This window comes from Macrosteles quadrilineatus, unplaced genomic scaffold, assembly GCF_028750875.1.
Source record: "Macrosteles quadrilineatus isolate MER2022 unplaced genomic scaffold, UCM_ALF_1.0 Scaffold_8__2_contigs__length_117827958, whole genome shotgun sequence".
Classification (NCBI taxonomy): Eukaryota; Metazoa; Arthropoda; class Insecta; order Hemiptera; family Cicadellidae; genus Macrosteles; species Macrosteles quadrilineatus.
The window spans coordinates 75,672,129-75,691,259 of record NW_026542601.1 but is presented as its reverse complement, the minus strand read 5'-3'; the positions used below and the strand labels follow the sequence as shown (position 1 = coordinate 75,691,259).

General features: G+C 35.8%; 1 protein-coding gene across 5 annotated transcripts in view; it reads left to right on the top strand.

Annotated features, from left to right (window-relative positions):
- The window catches only part of LOC128999855 (heterogeneous nuclear ribonucleoprotein L-like), a 225,008-nt gene that overhangs the window by 13,596 nt on the left and 192,281 nt on the right, over positions 1–19,131 (top strand). For 4 of the 5 annotated variants that reach the window (XM_054426571.1, XM_054426570.1, XM_054426573.1 and 1 more), the window contains exon 2: positions 16,838–16,893. The exons of the other annotated variant lie outside the window; for it this stretch is intronic. In XM_054426571.1, the coding sequence (XP_054282546.1) occupies positions 16,838–16,893 (56 nt within the window). The remainder of the gene's footprint in view (positions 1–16,837; positions 16,894–19,131) is intronic. 5 annotated transcript variants of the gene reach the window in all.

Genomic DNA, 19,131 nt, shown 5'->3' with positions numbered 1-19,131 from the left:
TTTTTCCTGCCTGACAGACAGCCTCCAACATGACCATCTTTGCACATTCTGATTCTTTAATTTGCAAGAATTGTGATTATCTTCGTGATTATTCGTCACGTTTCCACATCTATTGTTCAATATAAGCTAACATACAAAAATGTTGCTGTCTAAATTCTGTTTCAACACGGCCGTAAAATGTAGAGCAAAACAACGTTTAATTTGTCTATTTTGAATCGCAACCAAAAATGAGGAAGGACACAAGTTAGTGTGGTCTATTCTTGTCATACAGATGTTTACCAATATATAATCATTAGTGTCAGTCGGATGTATAATTAAGCCTTTGTATGCTCAATTGGCTGTCTGGTATTACATGAAGGAGAGGCATTTAGTTTGGTAATTGAATACGCATGCCAAGAATTTTGAGCTTGGTGGTTTGAAGTCAGTTTAATAGATTAAGTCGATAGCCAGTAATTGGCCTTTGGAGATTGCATAGGTACCTAATTTGATTTGCTAACTGTTAAGTTGTCTGGAGTAGTAGACCAATTTTTTAAAACTTATACATGTAGGCCTAATTTTATTTTGATGTTTTGGGTTTTAGCGAATTTCCCACTTAGGGAATAAGCTATTACCGTAGTACTCATGGTAAGACCTAAACCCGGACCGATTTACTTTTCCGTTTTGAGGTCCCTAGAGGCCAAAAACACCATCCGTTCAAATTCCAGTATGATCGGCCTATGGGAACAGGGGTTTATGGGGGGTTCTATGGTGTAAAAATATGTTTTTTCCATTTCCCTAAAAACACAAAATTTCACAATACCTATCTTTTCAAACCATATTTTTGTAGAGCTTAAAAAAACAAATAATTTAGTATATTGAAGCAATATTGTGTGCCTAATGGTTACGGAGAAAATTACAAAAAAAAGTGAATTTAAAATTCCCATGTTATACTTATGGAGAATAAGTCAACTGTTTTTTATCTTGCGTACCGGTACCTTTATTATAACATTAAGAATTACTTGGTCAACCATCATCTAAACATGAACATTTGAGTAGATATGAAAGATTAGAGTTGAATTGGATGTTGAATACTAAATACTTATAAATGCTTTCTTTCTAAACCAAATAGGCCTACTAGGTTACATCACCTTTTAAACTTCTTTGATCTTTTTAGTTGTCAAACTTGGCTGGTTGTAAATAATCTGATATTAAGAATTTTTAATTCCTAAATAAATATTTAGCCTACATTCTTCTTTAAACACATCCTACAGTTAATAATACTTACAGTTACTACAGTTAATTGTGTCATTGGTCATGCATTAAACTAAACGTTTCTGTAGGGTGTCTATCCAATGTTTCTAGGTTATATACTAGAGAAAGAATTAACTAATTGACATTCTTTGAAATAAAGTTTTAGTTGTGTATCCTAAAATTAACTCACTGCTAGCTAGTTCATTAGTTAAGGTGTGGCAACAGTTAAAAAATTAAAATTTTACTATTGTGTGTACCGGTGAGCTTAGTTTGTTCCCACTTAATTTTTTAAGAATGTTTTCCATAGATCGTTTCTTTACAATTGTTGGCTGGCATTCCTGAAACCATGTGGGATGGCAATCTAAATGTAATTTAACTCTAATAACCCCAAACTTGTGTTTGAACAAGATCGTATCCACTTAATACTTTATAACATATGACTTGGGATTAAAATTATAGGGTTCTGAACCTTTTTTGCTCCACACCCCCCTTTGAATCCTAAAACTTTCTTAGAGAAGCGCCGTTATAGGAAACTTACATTTGTAAATGCAAGTCTCCTGATTGTATATTTAGCAGCCTTATCCTTGCAAGAACTAGAATTAATTGGGATAATATTCATATGTATGCACCTGAAAGGTTTAGGATATTTCAAGCCACATATATGCGTTGTTGGAATTGAATCTATCTCATTCATTTGGAATTTTCATAGCCTACTAGACTACCAATAAGCAATTAACCTTTTTTTAACACCCACAAATTTACATCATCCACTCATAAATTCACATATTTTTAAAGCCCAATCTCAATCCACAACTGTTATCTTGTGCCTTCGCCTCATCTCAATGTTGATGAAGTTTAGCGAATGTCTTTTCTTATGACAGGCTTCTGACGGCATACAGCAGTACATGCAAAGTGTTACAGTACACCCATCAATTCTATAGAGTATGGCACACGTTGTTGAATTAGTTTTTTTACTTTTCTAGTATGTTTTGTCTTTAGGTGTGCGTTTCTCTGGGTTTCCTTTATTTTGGGATGTAGAGTACTTAGGCAAATAGAAAATCAGTAATGTATGAATATTGATTGTGTATGTGCTGTGGTTGGTTGATAATTGTTCTACTTTCTGATGTGCTGTAAGTGGCAGTGATTTTGTAGAGTGTTTTCCATGGTTAGCTGATGTGCATTGATTTGACAGTTAGGATCTGGCAAGAATCAATGTTTGCAGTGGTTTCAAGGATTGGGTGTAAGGACTATTCTGACCACTTTATATACTTTTCTGAAGAAGATTCTCAAGCTGTGACTAAAGCAATGACTACAGGTGAAACTTCCTAAGATCTTACCTTAAGCCAATGTACGAAGCAAAGTCTCCCTTGCATCAAATCCGTACCATTACTCATAACAACAGTTGACCAAGCTTGACATTGGACTACATTTTCAGTGATTGTTAAAGCTCCAAGTAATTATTATGTATTGTCCAAGTAATTATCTTTGTGTATAAGTAATCATCGTCTGCAAAAAATATTTATATTTGATTATCCATGTTGCTGTTGTTGCCTGTGCTCTTGAATAGGTAAGATTTTTGTGTCAACCTGCATTTCACCAGCTTGTTTGGCATCTTCAGGGGTCTTCTTAAGCTATCGCTAACACTCTAGTTGACACTAACATCTTGCCTACTCAAGAACACAGGCAACAACAACAAAGTTAATATAGGCCTAATTGAATTCAATAAAACATGGGGACAAAAAAAAATACTTATAAATCGTTCTCGGATGTTCTATGAAATGGACTGTGTGGTAAAAGTAGATGAGTACTCTAAATTCTGTTACTATTTTCCGAGTACTCTAAAAGTAGTCGGAAACCAGGAATTTTATAACTGACCACTACTCCTCTGCATGATGGGATAATGTAGAAAGTGTTCATGTAAGTTATTTTTCCACTCAAAGACTGAGAAAGACTACATTGGACGTCCTAAGAGACGTGTGTTATTGGACCACAACATCTTTAAGTAGAATGAGCCAGTTTTATAAAAGTTAGCATTTAACTACAATTTGCTGTTTCGTTCATTATGAGGTGGATACTACAGTAAATGGCAAACAGTAAGGGGTACAAGTTGATCACAAATTGTGTGGTGACTTTTGTTGCTGAATAGTTTGATCTTACTTCCAAAATCAGAAAATCAGAGATTAAGAAGTTGTTAATTGACTCTGCAGTGACACATCAAGTTGTCCCTCCCATCAGCTGTAAGTTTTGTGTGGGACTTTGCAGGTTAAGCTGCTGTACTCGTGCTTCGCAATGGGAAAAAATAGTTTTTTTACTATGTTGTTGAACCTTGAACCCTTTTTAACGCTTTCGAACATCATATATCCATTCAAGAATAGTTGATCCTTTTAAAAATATGAATACCCATAAGGTAAACCTGGAAATCTCCAGAGCCACTGGGGCAGAGGCGAAAAGAATTGTTGATATAAGCAGCTGCCTAAATGTTAATCGGGAATATGAGCTATCACCATGCCCAATCCGACCAGTTAGTGTGTGAAGTTCCAAACAAACAAATAAACTAACACGCAAACTTTCAGCTTTATAATATTAGTATGAAGTATGAGGTGTAGGCGAGAGCTACCATGAGTTAAGCCGTTGTTCGGGAACAAGCATAATACAAGCTAGGAGATACGGGATAGCATTCGCCATTATACAGTACTGGTTATTTTAAAGGGGGTTTTAAAACAGTTGTGGTTGCTTCCTCTGGATGTAGAAACTGTTTTGCAATGCTTAATTTGTTACTAAATAAGGTCCATCACTTCCAAAAGAGAATATACTGTCAGAATTAACTAACACGAGATTGTCGAATGTAGTTTATAAATACAGTTATAGATACCGTTGTTAAAGATCTTCAGGCATGTATTAAATAATTCACGGCTGGAAGAGATCGATGGTGTATATCTTAAACATATCAAAATTCCCTGAATAGTGAAACTCACAATTTAAAATGTTTTAGTTGATTAGTTAAGTTTCAATCAATTACTTAGGTGTCACTAACTCCCGCGTTATACACCTTTGTTTGACTTGAGTGAGTTTGGAAATGCACGATACCTATCTTGCAGAAGTCGGAAGGGAGGTAAACAATAACAGGGGCGCATGGTAATCTTGTTGAAGTTAGTTCGGGGTAGCCCGTGCAGAAACGACATCTGGACCCGCACTTTGAAACTCTGTACACACTTGGCTCTTCTTTGCGCTTGGCGAGTGAAACTTCAAAAGTGGCAGATGGCACTAAGTTATCTCGGTTGAAACGCCCCTGCATCCTGCATCCGACCTGTTTATTCTGAAAATTCAGACTGTAATTCAAACAGTTTTACATTATTTTAAATCAAGTACTGTAGGCCTAATTGAAGCAAAAAACTTCTTGTTTTAAATAATGTCAGATAAAAAATCTGTGATCTTGATCCCGCCGAAGTAAGTAAAGCGATTACCAATAGATTGACGACTTCATAAACCACAGTGTTTTGCATTGCATTATTGGCCGTTTAGATTTAGCTTTTATCGGGCCAAAAATATAATTTTTGAAATCCATTATAGCTGAAGTACTCTTTCTTAAGTAAGACAATTAAGTAACGAAGATTTCTTATCAATTTATATTACTCGGTTGCTACTATCTCACAATCATTCCAGCACCTTAAAATTTTCCTGTCCTCATAAAGGGCCATACAATTGTCCACTAATTACTACACATTACTACACCATCGTTTCTATGGTGTAAGTTTACTCAAGTAGACCTATATTGGCATTGCATCATTTTAAATGATTCCGTTTATGGTTTCAGACTTCTTCAATGTGTAGACCTTCCACGAGTAAGACTACGGATAAACAAAGATCTTCAATCAGTTAGTGTTGAGACGCGTGTGCGTTACGAAATGTATTTTTATCACCATGTACGCGGTAATTTTGGCGCCAGCCATAGCTTGTTTGTACATAGGCTTACATGTGCTATCGGACCTTTGCTATTCTTAGACGGGAGTCGCCGCCGCGTGGCTCTGTACCTGCGTATCGTAGGTTTACACAGCTTGTTGGCTGTATATATCGACGAATGAGGAAACCGTAATTCCTTGTTTCTAAGAGATTAATTGTATTGTTTACGGAGGCTTAGTGAGCTTAATGTTCGCTGAAACACTGTTAGAAATTAAGTCATTATTTGTTTGAATGTATTTAACATTCCCAAGAGCAAACATAGGTACGCGGAAGGTTATTTTTTAATTTTGAAAGTTCTTTCCACATTATTTTATAGTATTTAAGTTTTATAGTTTACCTAAGGATGAAACGTATCATTATAGTTGCTCAATGTAGCTTACGGTTTACAGCTACGGTACCAAAGATATATTTACCAAATAACTCCATGCACGGCGTTGAATCCCCCTGGTAACGTCACGGTGCCGTATATTAAGTCTGCCGGCATTTTATCGCCACAGTGCCGTGTCATGCACGACGACGCTTGAGACAGTTGTTTCATCGTTTAACGTTTAATCGTTACCGCTACCACAGTATCGTTACGGACAGCATCGTCGCGTGTCCATGCATTATCGATGTATCGATGCCCACCGTGACATGCGACGCGAGTCGATACTGTATCGGATATTAATGTTACAACCGCGGTTATGATGTCTTCGGCAGTTTTTACGGGACGTTTAACTCGTACACTGCACGTTGGTTTGGTGATGAATGCCTTCCTGTAATATTGCCATCGCTGTTTGATTTGCTTTTTCATTTCCTCACTTGTTGCTTACTAATACCTTTTCCGCTTTTGGAATAATCTAGGTTTGATCCATTCTTGCTGTATATTGCTATAGTTATGCTGTTAGAATCGTGCGGTGACCAACTATTTGCAAACAGCGAATTGCACAATTAATTCATATAACCTTTCTAAAACTGAGGCGTATACGATTGGCTGAGTACAGACTTATTAAGACGGGGAGTGCAATTTGAGCCATTTTAAAGCTCTTTTACTGTTATTGAAACAATTTCCTCGCTTCTTATATTTAATTTTGGCACCCAATCATACGGTTGTGAAATTGTGAGTGTTTTTCCATACAATTTCTAGAACTCACAAGCCTACGAGTTTTAGCCAAATCTATATCAATAATACTTAATTGTGTGCTTGGATTTTCATTGCGCTCTGAAAGCTAAAATATCATGAATAAAGTACACGTTTAATTAAACGAAACTATATTTGCTGTTTTATTGGCTTCCAAAGCCACACGAATTCTATGAAGTTAACTCAAAATATAAAAAAATCCATTAAATAAAAACCTAGGACGTAGGCTATGCTTTGCGCGAAAGTTCTGTATGATATGCTACAATTTCCTACAGTTTCCACAAAATATGCTAATGCCAAAGACTAAACAAGCTACGGACAAATGGGCGCAGATGAGGCGTCAGATTGTATGCAAGTGGGCGCTCGCGTCGCACGCAAACCTGCAGAATGCGGAGCTCCTTGCGTAACTTCATAATTTCATAATTACCAAACTTTTGATTTATCAGACCCAAAAAGAAAAGTTTGTAACTAACAGTTCAGGTGAACAAATCATAATAATTGTATGCTGGATTTATTGCGGACGTTTCCCACCAGGATTAGTAAAATTCACGACGTTTCGGGATTTAGAATCTGAGCCTGTGTTCAGGTGAGGTACAGACACATGATTTAGTACACAAACCCCTCTGGAACAGCGTGAAAATATGTAATCGCGATGGAAAATGTGCGCAAAAGTCCCTCAACTTACAAAACTTACCATTTTTGACCATCGCCAAAAATTAGCTCAAAGGATTCGGAAGTGTTTTCTTTTCAATGGAGCAAGACTTCTTAGCGAACGAGGCTGGAATGAACCACTTTGTGCACCGAAGTAATATAGTTTATCTTTTGATCGTCATGTATTTATTCAGTAGTTTTGACTTTCGTGATTAATTCGAAACCAGATTTTTTTATGGATTTGTTCGATATTTTGGGGAATATTTCTGCCAACTTACCGCATATAAACTTGGCATAAACATACACACTTGTAATAACACCCAAGTTTTGATTTTGTGTTCCTAAAGTAAATTTAGATCCTCTACTCTAAACACTTCAAATATCGATGTATCCAAACTACCTACAAACATGGATACTCTCATCCATAGGATAAGTAAAGTCTGGTGGAAAAATCCCAAATACGATTTGCCAAGCAAGAAAGTTTTATTTAGGTATAAAAGAACGAACAGTGATTGGACCGTAGCCACGCGGTCTGTAGCAGTGTGCAATATAACATTGTACCGTACAGACGGGCGCGTCGCTCTTGGCGCTCCGAAATAGCAGCGGCCCGATTATATCTACCTCTCAGTCGCTCCAATTGTCTTCTTTTTGGCGCATCCGGAGCCATCGCTTCCCTCTGGTCGGCCGATTAATTTATGTGCAGAAAATAACCGCCATTGTAATCATAAGAGGGATCCGAGGAATTTTGGAAGGCGACCAGAGGAGATGCTTTGAAGTAGGGTCTTTGTTATCGCACACATACAGATGCGATGCAGTTTTATGTGACGCTGTGTGAGGGAATACGTTTATGTTGGAACAAAAGTGTTTCGGGTAAAATTTTTTTCGTAACAAGATTTAATTGGTAAAAAATAAATTGTAATAGTTCATGAACCAGTGCAAAAAATGAATACCATTTCTACCGTAGTTTAGAAGAATGTAATATCAGGTCTTAACCCACTAAACTGTTAACCAAATTATTATTAGGAAACACAATTCAACTAAACGTTAGATTACAGTACCAAACATATCAAAACAACTTATCCTCTTAAAAATCGCCTCAATTTTAATTTCGCATTTTAAAGCTTAACTGTGCGCTTTGTAAATTCTGGTTAACGTTGCAAATATTCCTTTCTTTTAATGTCATGTTATGATTGAAAACGTATGCATATTGCAAAGTATATCCATAGACTAAACTGTTCTATCTATGGTATATCCTACTTCATGATAATATTATAAATGTGAAAGTTTGTTTGTATGTATGTTTGTTTGTTTGAAGTTCAATCACGCATTAACTACTGGTTGGATTGGGTTGAAATTTGGTGTGATGATAGCTCACATTCCCGATTAACATAGAGGCATATTCTTTTCCCAAAAATCCTTTCCGGCTCCGCCCTAGTGACTCTGGAGTTTCCCATGTAAACCTAATGGGTATTCACATTTAAGGAATTAAATAATTTTGTCAGCTGATTCAACTAAAGAAGTTGGTTTTATTTTACTTTTTTTATTGTTTGGGTGCAGTTTATAACAGTATGGCTATGGTAGATGTGAATACTATAAAGAACCAAATTGTCTTAAACCTTATCCTCCCCTATTGAAAACGCAAAGCACGAGTATAATTGCAATAAGCATTTTATACTTGTATGGTATGCCAACCCCGTACGAAGAACACTCTGCTAGTTGGTCATAATCTACAATGTAGGTTAAAAGGCATGACGTCAATACTTTAGGATCGCTACGATTCGTAAATGATACAATATTATACATAAAATTTTTTGAATCCCAGACACAAACTCTCCTACTGCACTAATGATAAACACATTGACCTTATCTCTCTGGTAGGCCTACTAATACATTTACATGTTGTTCCTGTTAAGTGGCAAGGGAGGACTGTGCCCTCTACTCTTGTGGTGGTGTGGTCGCTGCTTTACATTATTCAACATACTTCTCCCTAATCTCCTCCGCAGTTCCCAGCGCTAATGCTTTTTGGAACTCGCGTGATCTTTTCTTTGTTATCTATTTTTTATGACTTTCATTGTCATCGCTGTATAATTGTTACGTGACAATTCCGTTTACATTTGGTAAATGAATAGAAAATAACATATTTTATTCTGTAATATGCTAATCTACAATCTTATGTACCGGTTAACATTTTTGTGGTGCAATTTTGACTTTTAATAGGCTACACTAAAAAATTACACTTTTCTCTTGATTTTTTTTCTTCCTTCGCAGCCAGTTGTTCTAAAGAGTTGCTTAAACATTTATTTTCAATCAAATACACCTTCGTCGACATCTACTAATTTCAATGACATCCAATCACCCGTTGCACTGATTTCGATTTCGCCCCCGGGTTAATCGGCCGCGTGGTTTCGCAATCACTGATGGTTCCAGTTGTAATGGTTAACTGTGGAACCACCGACCCCGTGGTCAAACCTAACAGAATTACAGTATAATTCTTGTTATTACTGGTTAGGTCCTAGTCGAGTCCTCTAATGGTGTATCGATTCGCCAATGTTGTAATTGCCTCATGGGTGTTAAAATTGCATTAATACTATTATTTGGTCCGTCACAAATTATTTGGTTTGTTAGAGGTTCAACTAGATCAAAATGTAATGTTTTTACGATGAGGATGAGGACGAATATGTAATTCCTATCTCCCAAAATAAAACGTACAAATTATTAAGTAACTTTGAGTTTTGGAATTCAAAACTTGAAAATATATGTAACGCTTATAATTCAGTCATTTACCCATTTCCTATCGTATATATGTACAAGTACAATATTGTACGAGGCAAATGTTGAGTGTACAAGGTCGGAGTTGGAAAGAGGAATATGAAGATTCCATCAAAGGTGAAGAATAAAGTACATTTCTTTATTGCAACCTTTGTAGGTTTGGTTCTTTATTGCACTTTGATTGTAGTACTTTCAGAATAGAAATTTTTAGAATATTTCTATAACATTTTCAGTAAATCGGTACTTAAGTGTAGCTGTGAAATTAAAAACACAACGGTAATGGCTTATTCCCTATATGGGAGATTCGCTAAAAATCAGTCTCCAGTTTGAAAGGTCTATTATTGAATTGAGAAAATATATCCTGATCTTAATCTTATTTTATTTCATTGCAAGGTTTCAGAGAGGTGGATGGGCGATTTTCTTTTGTTGGGTTAAGATGTTGGTGACCATTACTCTGAACGTGATAGGCAAGGGTCAATTAAGGTCAATCTAATTCTCACAGTGTGTTTAAGTGCAGATTGTGACTCAGAAAAGACTAGGTCATTCGTTTTACTGTATTAGTTTGGGAAACAATCTTTGTTAATGGCAAACCTTTCTGTGTGAATGTACTATTTCAGTCAATTTGATTGTAACCGATCTAGGGTTTTGTAAAAAAGGCGATTTTGAAGTTTATCGGTTTTTGGTTCAGATAAGTCATTGGGGAAGATAATTGGTCAATTTATATACTGAATAATTTATACCATTGGGGTTATGCTGATACTAAATTCTGAGGTCTGTGCCATTCAGATGTAAAATCCCTTTTCCAGCCATCTTACTAACCCAATTTTTACGATTTATGTAAAATTTTAAAGCCTATTATACATCACACCTTGAATGATAATTACAAAAATCCTTTATGGCTTCGTATATACTACTTACTATACTATTTAATATATTTTGAATAGGCTACTTTTTTGTCAACCGTGACCTGATTGAGGTAGGTAAATCACTCCTTTTGGGTTTGGTATAAAATCAACAAATGCATCGTAAATTAGTAGTTTTATTCACATAATAACTATTTCAAACAATTGTAATCTTGATAAGGTTATGAGTATTGTACTGGATTCATTTTCCGTCGGAAACTTGGTGTGACCATAATTAAACTGCGTGATTGGCGCATGGGTCACCTCGTATCCATTAATCATAGTAAGCTAAATATTTAGCTTAAAAAATAATAAATGACTTGGAACGGTTGAATTATAAATAACGTCTATGGTTTGATTACGCAGAGCGTAATGAGATTGGGACGAAATTGTATAAACTCGTTGGGGGTTTTAAAGATTTTCGTGTTAAACTTTTAGTTGCAAATCTTATATGCTCATAACAATACTTGTTTGGAATTGACAGTAGAGTAATAACTAATTTAACATGGTTTACAAGATAATAAAAAAATTGGATACAGACAGAACCTGTATACGAATAACAAAACTGTTCACACAGGTGTAGTTATATACTCTTACCTACCTATGTTCTATTTCAATCAACAAAAGAACTAATTTGTGTACAGAACCGACATTGATTTCATACAAGCACAGACCTCAGGGCATTCGTTTGGGGGAACATCCAAAGTCTCGCAGCGTATATACATGCAGTGTTTAACATTTTGACGGCCAGTCTGAATAAAAATACCAGATATTGATGAAGAAAAGAAGATATTGTTTAGTGGTTCCGTGACTGAGGGATGGTTGGTCTTGCATAATGAAAACAATGACAGCAGCACGCGATAACCCGAGGGGACAGGCACGCTAGTCTTGCACTGACTTGCCACCGCCGGTCAAAAAAGTCATATCCTTTATGGCGGATCAAACGGTGTTCTCACAATTTTGATTTTGTAAATTTAATTTTGTTTCACGTAGGGTAAGAGAACGGTAATTTAGTGTATCAACTCAAGATCTTGACTGCGTTGTGTGAGTCATACGGTAAATGTCATGCCATTTAGTTTTTTGTTATTTTTCACGAATGTATGTTTTTTTTACCTTCGTGACTCGTCGGACAAGAGGATGAAAAATACAATCTATTCAACAACATTGTATTACACTTCGTTCACAAAATTTAGGCGATTTTAGGGGAAGAAATCTATTCCCTCCTCTTGTTCCTGAGTTTAAAAGTAATAGCTCAACAGCTTAGGTTAGTCAAATTATAAATCAACTGTAACTGTAACTGTAACATCTACTGTAACTTAGTTCGATTGTCGTTTATTCCTCTCTGTACGTTTCTGCTTGTTATACGGTTTTATCCTGTTATGCAAGCAGAGACAAATTGAGTTGAGCTTCATAGGAATTCTTGCTCTTCGACGTTGTTTATACAAATTGTTCTCTGTGTATAAACTTGAACGAGATTTTCTCAAAGTTTTGGTCTTAAGTGATTTAGAGTTTCTGTATGTTTGTACGTGTTTTTGCAGCCTATTGTGCTAGATCTTGTGTGGTTTCGTTGAGTGGTCCAGTTTTGAGTTTTCTTAGCATTATTTACACCTTTATATCATTATTATGCACATTTTTTGAATGTTTACAAAACTAAATAATATTTAGTTCTAGAAGTGGCGTAACTTATTGTTATAACGAGAGAAAAAATCATGTTAATTTTCAGCATTGAGGGAATGCAGTCGATGTTCACTGTACAGTTTCATTTTTTACTTTGTCAACTAAGTAGGCTGATATAAAAATACTTTGATAACCAAATGCTAGGCTTTCTAAAATTCGTTCCAAGATTCAAGGATTGAAAAATAATGCCACACTACAAATTTCCTTACCAGTCGACTTAAGCACAGTAGTACCTGGGGACCGAGCTTTTGCTCGGAGAAAATCATTAGTTCACTCTGAAAGCAGTCTTAGTATCGAAGATACATAAATCTGTTCCCAAGATCCACACGGCTCGCCTTTACAACGTCCTACACCATTTCCTACGTCATGGACCTGTTTCCCTCCATTCCCATAGCACTTTAGGATTGTAGATACCTTATAATCTAATCGTTATTAACAGTTCCCACACTCCGGACAGCTCGCCTTGACTACTTCCTTCACCACTTCCAACGTAGTGGACCTGTTTTTCTCCCTCCCCATAGCATTTCAGAATTGCAGATACGTTAATCTAATCGTCATAAACAGTTCCCACGCTCCATACTAATCGCCTTTACTACTTCCTTCACCACTTCCTACGTCGCAAACATGTTTCCCTTCCTTCCCATTGCATTTAAAGACTGCAGATACATTAATCTAATCGTCATAAACAGTTCCCACACTCCGGACAGCTCACCTTGACTACTTCCTTCACCACTTCCTACGTCGCGGACCTGTTTTCCTCCCTCCCCATTGCATTTAAAGATTGCAGATACCTTAATCTAATCGTCATAAACAGTTCCCACACTCCGGACAGCTCGCATTGACTACTTCCTTTACCACTTCCTACGTCGCGGACCTGTTTCCCTCCCTTCTCATAGCATTTTAGGATAGCTCATACCCTTATCTAATCGTCATAAACAGTTCCCACACTCCGAAAAACTCGCCTTTACTGCTTCCTTCATCACTTCCTACGTCACGGACCTGTTTACCTCCCTTCCCTTAGCATTATTGGAATGCAAATACCTTAATCTATTGGTCATAAACAGATCCCACACTCCGGACTGCTCACCTTGACTACTTCCTTCACCACTTCGTACATCGCGGACCTGTTTCCCTCCCTTCCCATTGCATTTAAAGATTGCAGATGCCTTAATCTAATCGTCATAAACAGTTCCCACACTCCGGACTACTCGCCTTGACTACTTCCTTCACCACTTCCTACGTCGCGGACCTGTTTCCCTTCCTTCCCATAGCATTTTAGGATTGCAGATACCCTAATCTTATCGTCATAATCAGTCCCCACACTCCGGACTGCTCGCATTTACTACTTCCTTCATCACTTCCTACGTCACGGACCTGTTTCCCTCTATTCCCATAGCATTTTATGATTGCCTTTACTACTTCCTTCACTACTTCCTACGTCACGGACCTGTTTCCTTCCCTTCCAATAGCATTTTAGGATTGCAGATACCTTAATGAATTCGTCATAAACAGATCCTAGACTTCGCACTGCTACCCTTGACTACAATGTATCGAGTAATCTTAAGTATAATCTTTGCTCAATATTAACAAGTGATGTTTTTCCTTTTGTACTGTATTTGTAATTTGTTGGTATACTGTGGGTAGTTGGCTTATTATGAACACATGCTACAACTTCAAGTCTTTTGTTTACTTTTTCCTTGTTATTTAATTCAGCCAACATGGTTACCTAGCAACCCATAAGACTAATGTTAAAAAAATGTGATTTTCAGTCTCATTTTTCTACGTAATTAGATTTTTGTTAGCAGTTCTAACTGCATGAAACTCGTTTTAAGGCCAGAAATGAACTATTTACAACATTTGAAGAAAATCGTCGGAGCCGTTTTCGAGATCTTTGTGCAAGCAAGCATACAAGCAAACATTGCTCGTATTAGAGTATAGGATATGCCCATATTTCGTGAAGTGTGCACATTTTGTTTACTAAGAAGACTACAGGAGGCTTTCCTTGTTTTCTTTAGTAATAGCAGAATAGTGTACTCGGTAAACTAGTCCGGTCCAGTTGTAACGGATTTTAATTGTCCGTGAACACGGTCAATGAACACTACAACGTGCATTTCTGCAGACTGACGGTGCGGCGTCCGTACAGCTACAGTGATATTTATTGAGTTGATGTAATATTTCTTAGAATAACATTCAATACACTTTCAACGCCGATAAAACTGTATGGTAAATTAACGAATGTATTTTGCATTCTGTGGTAAGGGGACCTTAAAAATGAGGTTTTTGTGACTTGGCATTTTGGTAATTTGGTTTTGATTTTACATCCGAAGTTGTTAAATTGGCAAATTATAAAACGTTGGAGTTCTTCAACATTTAGTTAGCTATTTTTGTATACATTCAAATAAGTCTTAAGTTTTAGGATCATTCTGTTTTGTTATTATGAAGTTTTTATATTGCATTGCGTTTAATAGGGTATATCAGTTTTCAATACATAGAAAGCTATACTAGCGTGACCCATGTATTTATGTTTTCTAAATATATAGTTTGCTCTAAAAGTCTAAACAATCGCATAGTTCAGCACAGTTGGTGATTGGCGGGATTTTAACCAAGATCTTCCGCACAAGTTCTCATCCTTCTCACTAGACTATCCGCGCACCATCTTGTATTTTATTTAGCTTTTGCACGGGAAGCCGAAAAGCTGCGTTTGCGTAAGTAGATGTCCTTGTTTTAAAGAAATGCTTAACAATTAAATCCCAGACACATAATAGACATAGATTTACAAGATTGTCTACCCTCACGTTTTATGTAGCAGGAAGTCTGTAAAATAATTGTATTCAAAATAATTTAAAGATTCATTTAGCATGAAGTTGCAATAATTAAAGACAGAAATAGTAAGGGAATGTAGTAATTATTTTTGTCACTATAATTTTGTTCTTTTACTCTCTTATTTAAATCTTCGTTAGTTAAACGGTCTCTAGCAGCACCAAAATGTTTTTAACACAGTCTATGTATTGGTTTTGTCGTAAAATTGTTCTAAACAAACATAACATTGTCGACAGGTGTATTATTTTATTTAAATGTTATCTTCGACGATCCTACGTATTAAGTCCACCTGTAGTGAAGATAAAAGGTAGGAAACGTTGTTCTTCCATCCAAACGTTTCTTTACTCGGTCTTTTTTGCTATTGTATCGGATCGCCAGTACACAACACACGGTCTTAATTGGTTTCCCTTTGTTAACGCCAACTTGTATCCTCTTTCTATCGCCAGAAAAATGCTCTACTGTATATCCTTGTGTTTGTATTCCTGATATAGCGTACTTCAGGAATTTTAATTAGGTACTTATTAGCTTATTTACTTATACCAAAAAATGTACTGTTAAACATGAATAGTTATCCATATATAAACCCCAAAGTAGCCATGAACTTTTTAGAAAACTTAAAGTCACACCCCCTAAAATCATATACTTTAAATGTTCGTCATGACGGGAAACCTTGCGCAAAACTATCCATTATTTCATAAATTGCCCTTTAAGGTCAAAGGGAACTATCCATATACCTACTGTCAAAAATACATCAGCTGATCGTAGTCGTAGTATCCTTAAGTGTTACCAACCTATTTCCAGCGTATTACGTGAATAATAAAAGCACGTTGTTTTGTGTTGTTTGATTGGATTCCTGGAGTGCGGCAAAAAAAAAAAAAACGTGCAGCAAAAGTAAAAAGAGTGCGGCAAAAGTAAATGCAGCAATTAGCAACTTTCTGTACTATTAATCAGTGCAAGAAAGCCCATTTTGTCAGGTCACTGTAGGAAAAAATAAGTGTCATTGCCTTGCTTGATTTTTTATAACTCACATACCATTAGTGTTTTTTGGATAGTCGGGTTTGTGGAAAAAAATTTATATAAAAAACATAACAAGGTATTTTAAATGTATTTTACGCATAGCTTGTTAGATGAGCAGGTTGGCGAGTAAAGTTCACTTTGTAATCGTCTGGATTTTAAAATAAAGGAAACCTCTTGCACTCGTAGGTATTAAAGAATAATACTAAAGAAAATTAGGTGCTGTGCGTTGCAACCATATCGTCAGAGCGTTGGAACATTTTATCATCGTTATCAACACAAATCGTTTTAACAGAATGTATTACTGTTGTACTTGTATTACACTATAACTGAAAATACACGAACATTCGACATTTGCATCACTGCGCTGATAATTAGTACAATTACGTGAAGTATAATAAGCCATGGACCACGATTCCTGAGTAAATCTATTAAGGAGGAAACGTTTTTGCATATAGTTGTGTTTTCATATGTGACACGTACAAATTAACATATCACTACAAAGTTCAGTTAGGTTAGGTTAGCTCAGAAACTATACATTCAGACATATACGACTACTTTCATAACCCCACTACTAACCTATTCTAGGTTATGTTGGATTGCGTTTGGTCAGGTCAGTTGTACATTGTAGACCTACACTATCATTTCCACTAAGATTTGTACAAACAGTAACATTCTGATATATCTGTTACAGAACCACACCTCGGAGCAGTATACTAACAATTTCAATGAAGAGTTGAGGCGAAAAAGGTAAGCACTTTACACTCACATCTGACCTTTCCGGCATATACATTACGTTACTTACACATGAAGTTGTTGGTCGCCATCACATTGAAATACAGTAGTAATATTTTAATATTATGTACGAGTAATGTTTTGAATTTCATTTATTAGGCTTAGGTACCAAAACTTATTAGCTATATGCTTAAACTTCTAAGGAAATTATGATCCCAATTACAGATTTAGAAGGATTTGACAGAAGATAAAGATAAAATTTAATATTTTCGTTGGCAACGGTTGAGTTTCAACTTAACCGTTGTGCATAGGGTTTTATGTTTTTAATACTTTTTTTTACTTGTAAATCATGTTCATCATGTTGGCCTACATTTCAGTCTTTGCGACATTTTAGAAACACATCAAGCGGGACACACTCTTACCTAATGGTCTCCGAACTCCATGTTTGAAATTCCAAGTTATAATGGCGTGGCGCAAACTCTTTCTGCCAACTTTATAATTGGAGAATCATATTATGTCACATGGTAAAAACTCCAAGTTCGGGTTGACTGTACTAAGAATATATTAAACATTTAATCTGGTATTTATGCTTGTTCTGATGTGAGGGGTTTTTTAAGCGTGTTGCAGTGTGTGTCAATAATTTACGCCAATATGATTTTATATTTTTTCGTTAGTAAAATAAATTAAACTGTATTTCTTTAGGCGCAACGTACAAAATAATAACTGAAATCAATGCTATAACTGCTTCGGAATGCAAATCGGCGCTATTTTATTTTACTCAATTGTACATTGGTTGCATCATCTAGTCTATAATAATAATAATAAAAACATTCGCTCACATTTATTCAATTGCCAAGTCAAATTGATGGAGCCTTTTTTACCGTTATAACATTTTATTTTCTAAAGTCGATTAACCTTAAATTCTATTTATCTGTCGATAGCGTCGTCTGAAGTGATGGATTTTAGACTAGTACGCGCGAAGTTTAAACAGAATGTGATTAAGTAATGTACTGTGTAGTCTGCAAGTTGGACGAAGCAGCTAATTTAGATTGCAAATGCGTCTCTCAACTCCCTCAACGTTTCGACGTTTCGGCTCCTTTATTGGCTCAGCGACGCCAATCACTCTTGTCTTATGGTATTGTTCTATGTTGGACGTTTTGGAAAACTTCGAGATTTTTAAGCGTATGAGTATGTACATGATGAAATTATGAATTTCATGTTAAAAGTTGAAGTTGAGCTATTGTGAGGTATAGTCCACTATTCTTGGGCTTCAGTGAGGTGTTTGATGGGTCTGAAGTTACGTTATTAGAAATTGAACTTGTATGTTGGCCTATGTTAGAAAAACATTGCGGATTTTGCGAATTCAGATGTGCTATGCTAACCTAAATTAAATCGGCTCGGCTTTGAATAAAAATGCATCATAAAAATATATTTTTTAGACTACATTTAAATGTATGGTAATGAATTGAGTACTTATCACAAGTTTTAAGTAAACAGCAAACATGTTATCAATGCAATAAGACAAACTCACGAGATCTACGTAACTTTCTCATTATATTGAATTTCCACATCTCTCCCCCTTTTTGCAAAATGCAAGTTAATATGATAACTTATTCTGGGTTTTACTTATTTTGAACCTAGTAAAAAACCATTCACTAAAAAAGCGCTGCATCAATATTAAAATCATTTTTTTTTCAATCGGGCCCGCTGTCGAGTCTTTCTTCAGCTGTATTTTCATCTCAATATCGACGTCTTCTGTCAATAGACATTACTTAATTTCACGTCTTCAAAACGTCGTTAAACGACTTGACAGAATCAAAGATATTCGTGCCAAGAATTCGACTGCAAAATGTTGTGTTCGTAAATAAACCTCAGTGATAATAATTCCGTCACCTTCAATGACATTGAGTGTTGCCAATAAAATAGTATGTTATACAAGTTAGTTTTGAAGGATCTATTAAATTTTACTCCTGGTACAAAATTTTATTTTACATTATTTGTGATCTTTAGGAGTAACTTCACACGCTTCTCTTTAAATATTTATGTAGCAATTTGTTTGTACGCATACGAGAGTTTCCTGCAAACATTTCTAAATTATTTCATTTTAAAATCTTTTAGTTTTCAATTACGCTGTAATAGTCAGTCAAAACCCAATTATATTCCATCAGTGATCGCTTAAGCTGTAATATTCACCACAAACCTAAAATAATAATCTCAATAATAATAATGCAATATTATTAATGCAACCATTAA